This window comes from Hemiscyllium ocellatum, chromosome 14 (genome assembly GCF_020745735.1).
Source record: "Hemiscyllium ocellatum isolate sHemOce1 chromosome 14, sHemOce1.pat.X.cur, whole genome shotgun sequence".
NCBI lineage: Eukaryota > Metazoa > Chordata > Chondrichthyes > Orectolobiformes > Hemiscylliidae > Hemiscyllium > Hemiscyllium ocellatum.
This window is the reverse complement of record NC_083414.1, coordinates 16,751,969-16,764,180: the sequence shown is the minus strand read 5'-3', so window position 1 is coordinate 16,764,180 and position 12,212 is coordinate 16,751,969. Positions and strand designations below refer to the sequence as shown.

General features: G+C 42.6%; 1 protein-coding gene across 4 annotated transcripts in view; it reads left to right on the top strand.

Moving 5' to 3' along the window:
- The window catches only part of LOC132822077 (monocarboxylate transporter 5-like), a 96,922-nt gene extending 89,324 nt beyond the window's left edge, over window positions 1-7,598 (top strand). For all 4 annotated transcript variants that reach the window (XM_060835097.1, XM_060835096.1, XM_060835095.1 and 1 more), the window contains 3 exons: window positions 2,380-2,591; window positions 3,966-4,059; window positions 6,583-7,598. In XM_060835097.1, coding sequence (XP_060691080.1) covers window positions 2,380-2,591; window positions 3,966-4,059; window positions 6,583-6,818 — 542 coding nt within the window. In that variant the 3' untranslated portion in view covers window positions 6,819-7,598. The remainder of the gene's footprint in view (window positions 1-2,379; window positions 2,592-3,965; window positions 4,060-6,582) is intronic.
- Window positions 7,599-12,212: the final 4,614 nt, after the last annotated feature.

Below are 12,212 nucleotides of genomic sequence, written 5' to 3'. Positions count from 1 at the left end.
CAGTTGCTCCTGAGTTGCAGGCTTTCGTGTATAAGAATATTACTAAACTGGGGAGGGTTCAGGACAGATTTACCTGGATGTTGCCGGGAATAGAGAGTCTCAATCTAAAAAATGGACTGAAAAGACTGGGACTTTTTCCACAGGATCGTAGGAGGTTGAAGGGTGACCTTCTAAAATCGTAGTTTATAAAATCATGCTGGGCGTAAATAAAGTGAATGATGAAGGTCTTTTCCCGAGGGTGTGGGAGTTCGAACCTAAGGAACATATTTTTAAGGTGAGAGGAAAAAGATTGAAAAAGGGGCAACGTTTTTACACAGAGAGTGGTTCACGTATCGAATGAACTGTCAGAGGAAGTGGGGATGTAGGTACAGTTACAGCGCTTAAAAGACATTTAGATAAGTTCATGATTAGGAAAGATTTGGACGTATATGGGTCAAGCACAGGCAGGTAGGACTAGTTTGATTTGGGAACATGGTTGGCATAGACTAGTTGAATTGAAGAGCCTGTTTCCATGCTGTATGACTCTGTGACTGTGTCTCCTCACCTTGGGTAGGAGCAATGAACTAAGGTGACAGTGCAATCCCCAGTGTTGCTGTTCGGCTGACTTTATTTGTGGAAATACAGACACCACATAGAAATTAGTCACAGCCTCAAAGAGAATTCAGGCGGAATGCAGTTTCTGATGCCTTCAAATATAATTTGTCAGAGATGTATTCATGGGGATCTCAGATCTCCTATTTACAATTGTTATATCGAGAGATATGAAAAGTGAGGGAGGAGTGAGAAAGATTCCTGAGAAAGTATACATGGAGGAGGGCTAGATGGCTTGTTTCCTTGTTGTCAATGCTTTGTGATTCTGCTGACTTGCATTTGAAATCACCCCCCCCCCCGCCATGTCGAAGAACACCTGAGAGCACTTTGAAAGAAGAAAAGGAATACTTGCAAGTTCAAGTCCCACTGAGCATAAAAACCAAGGCTGACCCTGGCAGAAGGAATGCTGCATCACTGAAGGTGCTCTTTCAAATCAGTCATCAAGCTAAAGCTGTACCTTTTTTTTCAAGTGGCTTAGAAGACACCATCACATCACTGAAAGAAGAACTGGGGCATTTTCCTGGCAAAATGTTATCAACAATAATAATTAAATAGATTATCCAGTCATTTAACTCTTATTTTTACAATAAATTCTTGGGAGCTGAAAATGTGTTGCTGGTTAAAGCACAGCAGGTTAGGCAGCATCCTATTCCTTGGATGCTGCCTAACCTGCTGTGCTTTAACCAGCAACACATTTTCAGCTGTGATCTCCAGCATCTGCAGACCTCATTTTTTACCCAATAAGCACCATTGACGGGATCAGAATTTGTGGCCCACCCCTAATGCCCTTGAGTTGGCTGCAGCTTGGCAGGTTTTCTCCTTTCTACAGGGCGGGTAAGAGTCCACTGGATGGGTCTTGAGTCTCACAGAGGCCAGATAGGGTAAGGACAACAGACTTCTTACTTGAAGGATACTGGTGAGCCAGATGGCTCCTTATGACAATCAATTAATGAGACTCAAACTAAAATTCCAGCTTTATTAATTAACTGGCCTTGACCTCCATTTACTAAGGTGGGATTTGAACTCATGGCTTGAGAACATTAGCCCTCCAGTCTATGGTTTGCAGTAAGTTGACCGTTCTGATGATAATCCATGGTAGGGGGGATGTCTGCTGTGATTCCCTTTGTCATAACTCTGACTACACTTCAAATGTATCATTTTGGTTGTTTAAATCCCAAAACCATGAAAGGTCACTTCTTTTTGACACCTGATGGAGTACATTTTCAATGCATTATCAATGTGAGTGAAAACAATCGGGTGCCTCTCTTCCTTCAGGCCTGTATGTATCAGTCCATTTTGATGATACTTTAATCCACATCATTGCGATTAATAGCAAAGTGGAACCAAGATGAGCAACATCTCTTCGCTCAAAGGGGAGTGACTTTCTGGAATTGTCTACCACAGAGAGCTGTGGATACCCCCCCATTGAGCAAATTCAAGGCAGAGATTGGTAAGTCTTTGGATTGTAAGGCCTTTGAGAACAGATTTGAAAGGTATAGCTGTGGTAAAAGATCAGCCATGATCTTATTGAATGGCAAGGCAGGCCTGAAGGACCAATTACCCCTCTGCAGCTCCTATTTTCCATATTGCTAAGTTCGTTTGAGCGATTCAGTTGCATTGCCCTTCCAAAGAGCTGGTTTGAACTTACCACAATATGTTTCTGTGCTGTATGATTCTAAGGTTCTACAGTAATGAGCTTGTACAGTATGATTCTGACTTTACTAAATTCTTTGCCAACATTCGTTACAGTTGCAGACAGTTCTCCTAAAATGCAAGTTTTTATTGCAGGAATCGTTGAGATTGTGGCTCAGCTTATCTCTGGCTATGTCGCCGACCGTAACTTGATAGCGAAGTATCATTACCACAAAATCTACTTGCTGTTTTGTGGAGCTGTCAATCTACTGGCACCCCTAGCAAAAACGTTCCCATCACTAATGGTGTACATAGTGTTCCTCGCTATGTTCTGTGGGGGTTATCTGACTTTGTTGCTTCCAGTCCTGGTGAGAGGGAATTTATTCATTCTGTTAACTTTAATATTCTTGTCCCAGTTAGGTTGCTCCCACCTACTCACTAAGTGTTGTTCATCTGTCACCTAACAGCTCTGTAAGACCATTTCTCAAGAAGAAACAGCTAAAAGGAATGTTTGGATCAGCTGAGGTTTACTTTCTCACTCTTCATTTGAGTAGCCGTGGTAGTTTTCATCTGTTAGTATAAGCAACAACCCAAGCAGAGGAAACCATGACTGTAATTAAAAAAAACACAGGGGTTAATTTCCAGAGAATAGAGTTCAAAAACAGAATTTTCCCTTAGAGAGAATCTTGCTTGGACTACACCTCACAGTCAAAAAGCACAAACTGCGGGAAAGACTGAAGGTCTGGTAGTGTCTGTGGAGAGAAAACAGAGTTAATGTTTCGGCTGCAGTGACCCTTTTTCAGAATTACACTGCCAGAACTCAGTATACTGTGTATAATCTGGTCTTCCAGAGAGCATTGGAAAATTGCAGCAAAAAAGGTTTACAATAATACTCTCAGAATTGAGTGGATGTAACTGTGAGGAGAGATTGAACCTACTGGAGTTTTTAAATTGTGAAGGGGTACAATAGGATAGTTGTGGAGATTATGCTTCCACTTCCGGCCCAGTGCCCAGTCCAGCGCAAGCAGGACACAAGTATGAGACAGTTGCTGACTAAGATAGACCCACTTTAGGAGGCTGTTTTTTTGCACAGACTGACGTTGAGTTGCTAGGTAGTTGTGGGGTGGTTGTCAGGTAGTACTGACATACTGAGGAGAAGCTTTGATGCTAACACGAGGGAAATGGATAAGTACAGGGAAGGAGAGATTGCAGGCAAATCGGGAAGATATAATTCAAAGGAGAGAATGTTCATGTGAAGTACATACACCAATCTAGACCACTGAGATGAATAATCTGTCCCTTTTACTGAGATTCCGTGTAATTCTGGATGCTATTATCTTGCATAAAGAAAATGTCAGAAGGTTGTCACATCTATATCTATGACTCGAAATTCACATCTTACTATTCTGTTCCACTGCGAAATGCAACAACTTAACTCAAAGATCTTTTACAATAGATCTGAGTGTAAATGTTTAAGTTATGATAGGTGTGTCTTTTCAGTTAGAGAGCATCTTAGCTAAAAGTTAGCAGAGTAAATTGATGGTGAAGTACAATGTTTTTAATATCAGATTTGAATTTAACATTGAAGTCTGTAGTGGACAATGCTCTGTGTGCTGGAGCAATGGGCCTATTTATCTTTATCAATAAATACCCTCAAAAATGTATTCATAATCCTAGCTTCAGAACAACATAAATTCACAACACAGTTTATGTTTGAATTCTATTTTGATTTTATTTTTCAGGTTGACTTTATTGGAGTCCATAGAATACACAAAGGAATGGGCCTTTACCAGTTCTTTGTGGGAATTGGTTGTTTGATAGGGCCACCAGCAGCAGGTAGGTGACATCTCCAAACCCTCACTGAAAGTATCATCAAATCAGCTCAACACAAAACCAGTACAGAATGACGTAGAGCTTCTTGAATGCTGTTGGAGCTGCACTTATCCAGGCAAATGGAGAGTATCCCATCCCATTCATGACTTGTATCTTGTGGACAGGCTTTGAGGAGTCTGGGAGTGACGTACTCTCTGCAGACTTCCCAGCATCTGACCCACTAGTCATGATATTAATATGGCTGGCCCAGTTCAGTTTCTGATCATTTGAAACTTCTGGGGACTTGCTGACAGATCCACCTTTCGTGACACTTGTTGACAGGTCTTGACAAGTTAAATAGTTCCAAGGGGTTTATTCATTGTTTATGCACAATTTTAGACGCCTAAACCCCCTTCCCTTGCCAATTAAGGATAGCAGCAGCCAACCTGCTTGAAGGATCCCTGTAACCTCTCAACCCTCAGACTGTCCCAGGTCCAAATCTACACAGGAACCCGCAGCACCCCAAAGGGAAACCCTGACCTTTCCAAATGTGATGCACTGAGGACAGATTGGTTTAATCTAGATCTGCTAGGTTCCACATTTTTGGGATCCCAAAATCCCATTTCAATGGAGGTAGTTGTAAGTTCAGTAAAAAGTGAGGTCTGCAGATGCTGGAGATCAGAGCTGAAAATGTGTTGCTGGTTAAAGTGCAGCAGGTCAGGCAGCATCCAAGGAACAGGAAATTCGACGTTTCGGGCACAAGCCCTTCATCAGGAATGAGGAAAGTGTGTCCAGCAGGCTAAGATAAAAGGTAGGGAGGAGGGGCGATGGAAATGTGATAGATGGAAGGAGGTCAAGGTGAGGGTGATAGGCCGGAGTGGGGTGGGGGCGGAGAGGTCGGGAAGAAAATTGCAGGTTAGGAGGGCGGTGCTGAGTTTGAGGGAATCGACTGAGACAAGGTGGGGGGAGGAGAAATGAGGAAACTGGAGAAATCTGAGTTCATCCCTTGTGGTTGGAGGGTTCCCAGGTGGAAGATGAGGCGCTTGGAGGAACTTTGGAGGAAGAGCGCCACATCTTCCGCCTGGGAACCCTCCAACCACAAGGGATGAACTCAGATTTCTCCAGTTTCCTCGTTTCCCCTCCCCCCCACCTTGTCTCAGTCGATTCCCTCGAACTCAGCACCGCCCTCCTAACCTGCAATTTTCTTCCCGACCTCTCCGCCCCCACCCCACTCCGGCCTATCACCCTCACCTTGACCTCCTTCCACCTATCACATCTCCATCGCCCCTCCCCCAAGTCCCTCCTCCCTACCTTCCATCTTAGCCTGCTGGACACACTTTCCTCATTACTGATGAAGGGCTTGTGCCCGAAACGTCGAATTTCCTGTTCCTTGGATGCTGCCTGACCTGCTGTGCTTTAACCAGCAACACATTTTCAGTTGTAAGTTCAGTGCCTTGCTGACTCTGGGAACTTTGTACAGGCGAACCACAGCTCATACCCGGACAGAGGCAGGACTCAGGATTTGTGGTTCCCAGAATATTCCAGTAATTTCTCCAGGGCTGAGATACTCTCTGTCCTTGTAGCAATCAATGACAGTTCTAAACCTAGGAGCCCTTGTGACATCATTGTTGCCCTTGGTGATTTGGCTGGGTGAATTCTTTTTCCATTTTTTTTTAAAGATTTAGGAGTACCTGTAGTCAGCTCATCTGGACGCTGACCCCCGCCCTCTCCACCCACTCCAGACCGTAGGGAGGTGATGGAAGGATTCCCATCAGCCAACAATCATGAACTCTCATGCTAAGGCCAACGGACCTTAGTGTGGGAATTGAAACCAGAATTTCTGGATCAGAGGCAGGGATGCTGCCACTGATACACAAGACTTGCACAAGAAATTTCAATCAATCAAATAAAATAAGACATAAAATGCTCATATTACCTTCAGCACCATATTCAACTGCTAGTGATCCATTGAGCTGACTAATGTTCTGTAGAGAAGTGAGTATACCATTGTTGTCTGGTCTGGCCTACATGTTACAGACTAGATTAGATTCCCTTCGGCCCAACAAGTCCACACCAACCTTCCAAAGAGTAACCCACCCAGATCCATTTCTCTCTGACTGATGCTCGTAACACTATGGATAATTTAACATGGTCAATTCACCTAACCTGCACATCCTTGGATTGTGGGAGGAAACCGGAGCAAACCCACGCAGACATGGGGAGAATGTGCAAACTCAACACAGACAGACACTCAAGGCTGGAATTGAAGCTGTGACCCTGGTGCTGTGAGGCAGCAGTGCTAACCGCTGAGCCACCATGCTGCCCACAGAGCATCCCCTTCCAAGCAGTTCATTCATACCTCCCCCCTCCAAACTGTCCGAGTAAGCCATGGTTGTAAGTAATCAGTTCATCATCACCTTCCAATAGGGCAGTCAGGGAAGAGTAATTCCCACTCCAACAAATTCCGAAAACAGAAGTTTCTGATTTGAGTAGGCAGTTTTTAAAATTTTAACTTGATGCCTAATTTGTTATTTCTGTGACTCTTAGGTGCTCTTCATGACTACACCAAAAATTACGATGCTTCGTTCCAACTGGCAGGCTCCTGTTACTTTGTTTCATTCTTAGTTTTATTCTTTATTCCACTGGCTGAGAGGAAACTGCGAAAAGAGACGAAGAAAGGAGTAATAGAAGACTCCACTAACTTGGCGCTGGAATGTAATCGCCCTCTATCTGTTGAGCAGTCACCAGTGAAGGAGTATCTGGAATTGGAAAGCATGGTGTGAATGTGACCCTGCTCTGCACTGCTTATGTGAGTGTGGGCATTGGGAGCACCAACGGGCTTTGCCAGTAGTGGTGCCTTCAGTTTGGATTTAACAAGGGAGGAAATGCGAATGGATGTCAGATACTTGCACATATCACATTGAGGAGAAACTGGAAATTTGATGGATCAATACGACTGAACTTTTTCTAGCAATTCCAAGACAATCAGCATTGGAAGAAAGGAGCGCAGCACTTTACTTGAAAATTCATATTGAATACTAAAGAATAATTATTTCAACATAGCAATATTTATGATATTTTCACTTTATAGGTTTAGAATAAGTGTATTTAACAATGGGCAACTGAGGGACTGATGCAAGTGAAACCATCAGTGTAAAGGAAGTTTTAATGGATCGGAAGTGACTGGAACCCTTTAAAGTTTAAAATGAAATCCAATGTTACAGTTCGGCAAATTGTAGAATTATTCTAGAATGAATACTGAGGAAATCTTGAGACCATATCACTTCCTCACTCATGAAGTAGCAAAGATGATATAAATTGGGGGAAATGCATAAGAACAAAGAAGACTTAGGTGAAACAGAGGGCGAGTGTAATGCTGTCATAGAATGGATGATCAGTGATTTCGAGTTCAAATCTATTTCTGTTAGGGTTGTAATGCTGACTGGAGATATGATAGACTGCAGTGTGCTCACTAATTAATATGGCATCTGTTCCTTTCCATCCTTCCCTCTATATAGTGCCTTGGGACAATTTTGTATATTAAAGTTGCTGTGTAAAGACAAGTTGTTATTGATTGGCCTTTCTCTCTACTGACTCAGTGTTTTATGATGGAAAGTAGAGTTGCTCTATTACAGTTTATTCAGTTTAATTCAGTACCTTTCTTCACCCACTAAGCGTTCATTCCCTTCTCTTATTTCTCTCACTCTCTCTCTGTTGGATATTATTTTATTTCATAATTCCTATAAATCCTTTCCAAATCTTTATTACATCTTGATTTGTTGTTTCGTTTGGGCTGTTGTGTTGCTATTCTGCTGGGCAGTTTTGTTCTGCCTCTCTTTCTCTGCCATCGAAATAGTTGAAAAATACTTTTGGGATTCGGCCGGTCCTGGGCTTAAAGTGGACATTAATTTTGTTTCTTATCTTCCTCTTTATTTTTTGCTCATCAAATTCTGCCTGTTGTTTAATTATAGACTTGCCATATTTTGAATAGCTTGAGGGATGAATTTTCTTTTCCTGCTAACTAGCTGTTTGTATCGGGCTGGTGAGATGCATGAGATTATAAAGAATTAAGGAAACGTTTATCTAAGGTCACGGATGAGCAAAAGTCCTGGAGTTAATGGAAAGGTTCAAGGTTGTGGTTGGTATGTTAGTGATTTTTTTTGTTGGAACTTTAAACTTTCTAACATACTGTGCTTTGTTTTGGAGACAGAAAGTCAATGGGAACCTTTCAGGTCTCTGTATATAAGCAAGTAATATTTTCTATTGAGATGTAAGAAGATAAAATGCGATTGGAGAGAAGATAAACTATATTTGCACTTTTATGTAATATTCGTAAGTTAAAAAGAGAAAATGTCCACTTAAACCCAATCTTACATAACAGGCAGTCATAAATTTATAGAGATCTCTAATTATGGTGCAAGCAATTAGATACACCATTCATAAAAGGGAATTTTATTATATCTTATAACAGTGTTAATTGAATGTCACAGATTGTATCTTGCATAGTCCAGTTGATAGATGATATAGAAATAAATGGCTTTCTGGGGATTCCAAAAACAGAAATTGCTGGGAAAGCTCAGCAGGTTTGGCAGCATCTGTGGAGAGAAATCAGAGTCAATGTTTCGGGTTTAGTTTAGATTAGAATCCCTACAATGTGAAAACAGGCCCTTCGGCCCAACAAGTCCACACCGACCCTCCGAGGAGCAACCCAACCAGACCCATTCCCCTACATCTACCCCTGACTAATGTACCCTAACACTACAGGCAATGTAGCATGGCCAATTTACCTGACCTGCACATCTTTGGACTGTGGGAGGAAACTGGAGCAAACACGGGGAAAATGTGCAAACTCCACACAGACAGCTGCCTGAGGTGGGAATTGAACCCAGGTCCCTGGCGCTGTGAGGCAGCAGTGCTAACCACTGAGCCACATGCTGCCCGTCCAGTGACCCTTCTTCAGAATCCTGTTCTGAAAATATTGCCAGACCTGAGTATTCCCAGCATCCACATTTCTTTGGTTTTTCTGAACATTCCATTTGGCTTGAGCAGTTTGCTTAGTTACTTGCACCCTGTCACATTTTCAGAAAACTCCCAGACAGTTGTCAGGTTGAAGTCACTGTGAGATAATAAGCAAAAGATAGTGTACAGCAGTGGCAAATCAGCACTTCACTTTCCAATATGCTCACTTCATATATTCACATTTTCTGCAGTGAACTGCCAGCACTGTGCATCAACAAAAACAGAGTTTATTGATCCAGTGAATCTGATTCTGATTTGAATAAAGCCGAGAATGCGAATACGTCAGTTCTTTGGTTTCTCAAGGTGCTATAGTTGATTGGAACCCAGGTTTTGCCCAGCATGGTGCTCATTCTGTGACAGAGAAACCATCAGAGAAAAACAGGCTTACCTAACTCAATCTAATTGACACTAATTAATGGGAAACTGTAAATAGTAAAAATTTAAATTACTTCATAGGCATATATGATGCTGATCATATTGTGATAGACTTCAGCACTGATGTGGCAGATTCCTGGCATTAGGATCACAGTTTACCATCCACATGTTGCTTTGACAATCAGTCAGGGCTCATAACAGTTTCTTCAGAGGAAAATTCCTCTAGTTTCTGAATTTCCCTCTGGCTTTATGCAAACTGTAGCAGAAAAGATGGCCTGGTGACCTACTTTTATGCCCATCTGGCAACCCGTTCAAGAAATCTTGGCTTTCTTCAGCATCGTTTTAAACTTAGCAACTTGTCACCTACATACACTGAACATGTCGCTATCTAATAAAACTGGTCTCAATGTTTATAGCCTTTATGCATAGACCTCACTCACTCCCATTTGTTTTTGCTGTTCTCTTTGGGGTGAATTAAAGTGCCCAATTACTAGAATTAGTCCAGTAGTGTAACAAGCATTAACATGTGTGATAGGCAGACATGATAAGAGGAAGTTTATTTACCAACCCCCACCTCATCTGCTTTGACATGCTGTACACTGAGTTCCAAACCTCTGTTGGTCCTCTGATACACGTATTTCGATCATGCCTGTCCTAATTTCATGATGTCCCAAAGCATTTTACATCGAGTCAAGTGCTTTTGATGTAATACAGAGAACATGGCGGCCAATTTATACTCAGCAATCTCCCACAAACACCAACGTGTTAATGATCAGATAATCTAGTTTGGTTGAGGGACAAATAACGGACAAGACACTTTGGGACAGCTGCATTGTTTTTCGTAGAAATAGAATCCCTCCCGTGTGGAAACAGGCCATTCAGCCCATCAGGTCTATACCAGCCCACTGAAGAGCATTCCAAATAAAACCGACTCCCCTACTCTATTGCTGTAACCCTGCATTTCCCAAAGCTTACCTAGCCTACACATCCCTGGACACTGTGAGCCATTTAGCATGGCCAATCCATCTCTCCTGCACATCTTTGGACCGTGAGAGGAAACTGGAACACCCAGAGGAAAGCCACACAGACACAGGGCGAATGTGCAAACTGCACACAGACAGACAGTCGGCAGCAGCACTAGCTACGAGCCACTGTGCCGATTTTTCTTCCAAACAGTGCCATGGAATCTTTCCCATCCACAGGAGAATGCTTCATGCCTCAGACAAAGTACAGCAACTTGGAGAGCACAGCAGTTCGTCAGGATTTCACTGACTTCATCAGCTTAGATTTTGAGCTACAGACTCTAGAGTAAGACTTTGAACTCATAGTTTCAGGCGAGGATGTTACCCAATGAACCACAACAGGTAATAACTATATGCTGGAAAAAAAGACGGGTGAAAATGACAAACAAACATTGATTCAGATTAGATTAGTTTACTTACAGTGTGGAAACAGGCCCTTCGGCCCAACAAGTCCACACCGAAGCGCAACCCAACCTAACACTACGGGCAATTTAGCATGGCCAATTCACCTGACCTGCACATTTTTGGACTGTGGGAGGAAACCCACGCAGACACGGGGAGAACGTGCAAACTCCACACAGTCAGTCGCCTGATCGGGAATTGAACACGGGTCTCAGGTGCTGTGAGACAGCAGTGCCAACCACTGTGCCACCGTGCCGCCCATATTTGTTGATTTGTTGATTCAAATCAACAAAGTGCCCTGACCTTAGCCAGTTGCCATTCAGTCTTACGCCACTGTATGAGATGATCCAAGTGCACAAAAAAGTCAGATTGTTGCTTTAATTAATCTGTGCTAAACAACGACATTTGCACAATTCAGCACCATCTCCCAATGCTGGGCTCTCAGGAGGAGCAGCTAATGTACATGGGTACTGAGTTTACCATCATTCTTATTTTTAGTGAAAATTTGTTCATAAAATAACTGATCAGTTTAAAGAACAATGCACATTTATAATGAAATTTGTTATGTTAAAAGGACCTGCAAGGGGACTCTAATTTGTGTTCAAGAGGCTGGGGACAGATTTGTTATCCCTGAGGTACACCGTAATGATCTTTGTGCATCTGTCCACTTCTGTGCTTGTTCTTATCAAGTCGAGTATGCCACCAACTTGGATTGTCAATCTGAATGTTACTGACTATATCTTTAGCAGAGATTATTAAAATTGTTAGATGGAGCTGATAGCAAATTAAAAAAGAAATTTGGGTGCACTTCAGACAGTACTGATAAAAACGACATTATCAGGATCCTATCAGGGTGGCACTGCTGCCTCACAGCGCCGGAGACACGCGTTCAATTCCCACCTCAGGGAACTGTCTGTGTGGAGTTTGTACATTCTCTCCGTGTCTGCGTGGGTTTCCTCCCACAATCCAAAAATGTGCAGGTCAGGTGAATTGGCCATGCTAAATTGCCTGTAGTGTTAGGTGAAGGGGTAAATATAGGGGAATGGGTCTGGGAGGGTTGCTCTTTGGAGGGTCGGTGTGGATTTGTTGGGCCGAAGGGCCTGTTTCCACACTGTTAATAATCTAATCTAATCATATATAGAGGAGTACAGTATTTAAAAGCAGCCTTCTTATTAAATATGACTGGAATCTTCAAGGTTTTGGAAAGCTCCCTGCACTTTGCCCCAACGTTATGCACTTGGTTCTTAATTCCTGGTTTATTTTTATTTCAGGCAAAGGCCTTGATGCTGAGTGACATTCTTTAAATCCGATCTTGGGGATATTGCAGCTGCAGCCGGCTCAATATCAGAAGCATGCAAA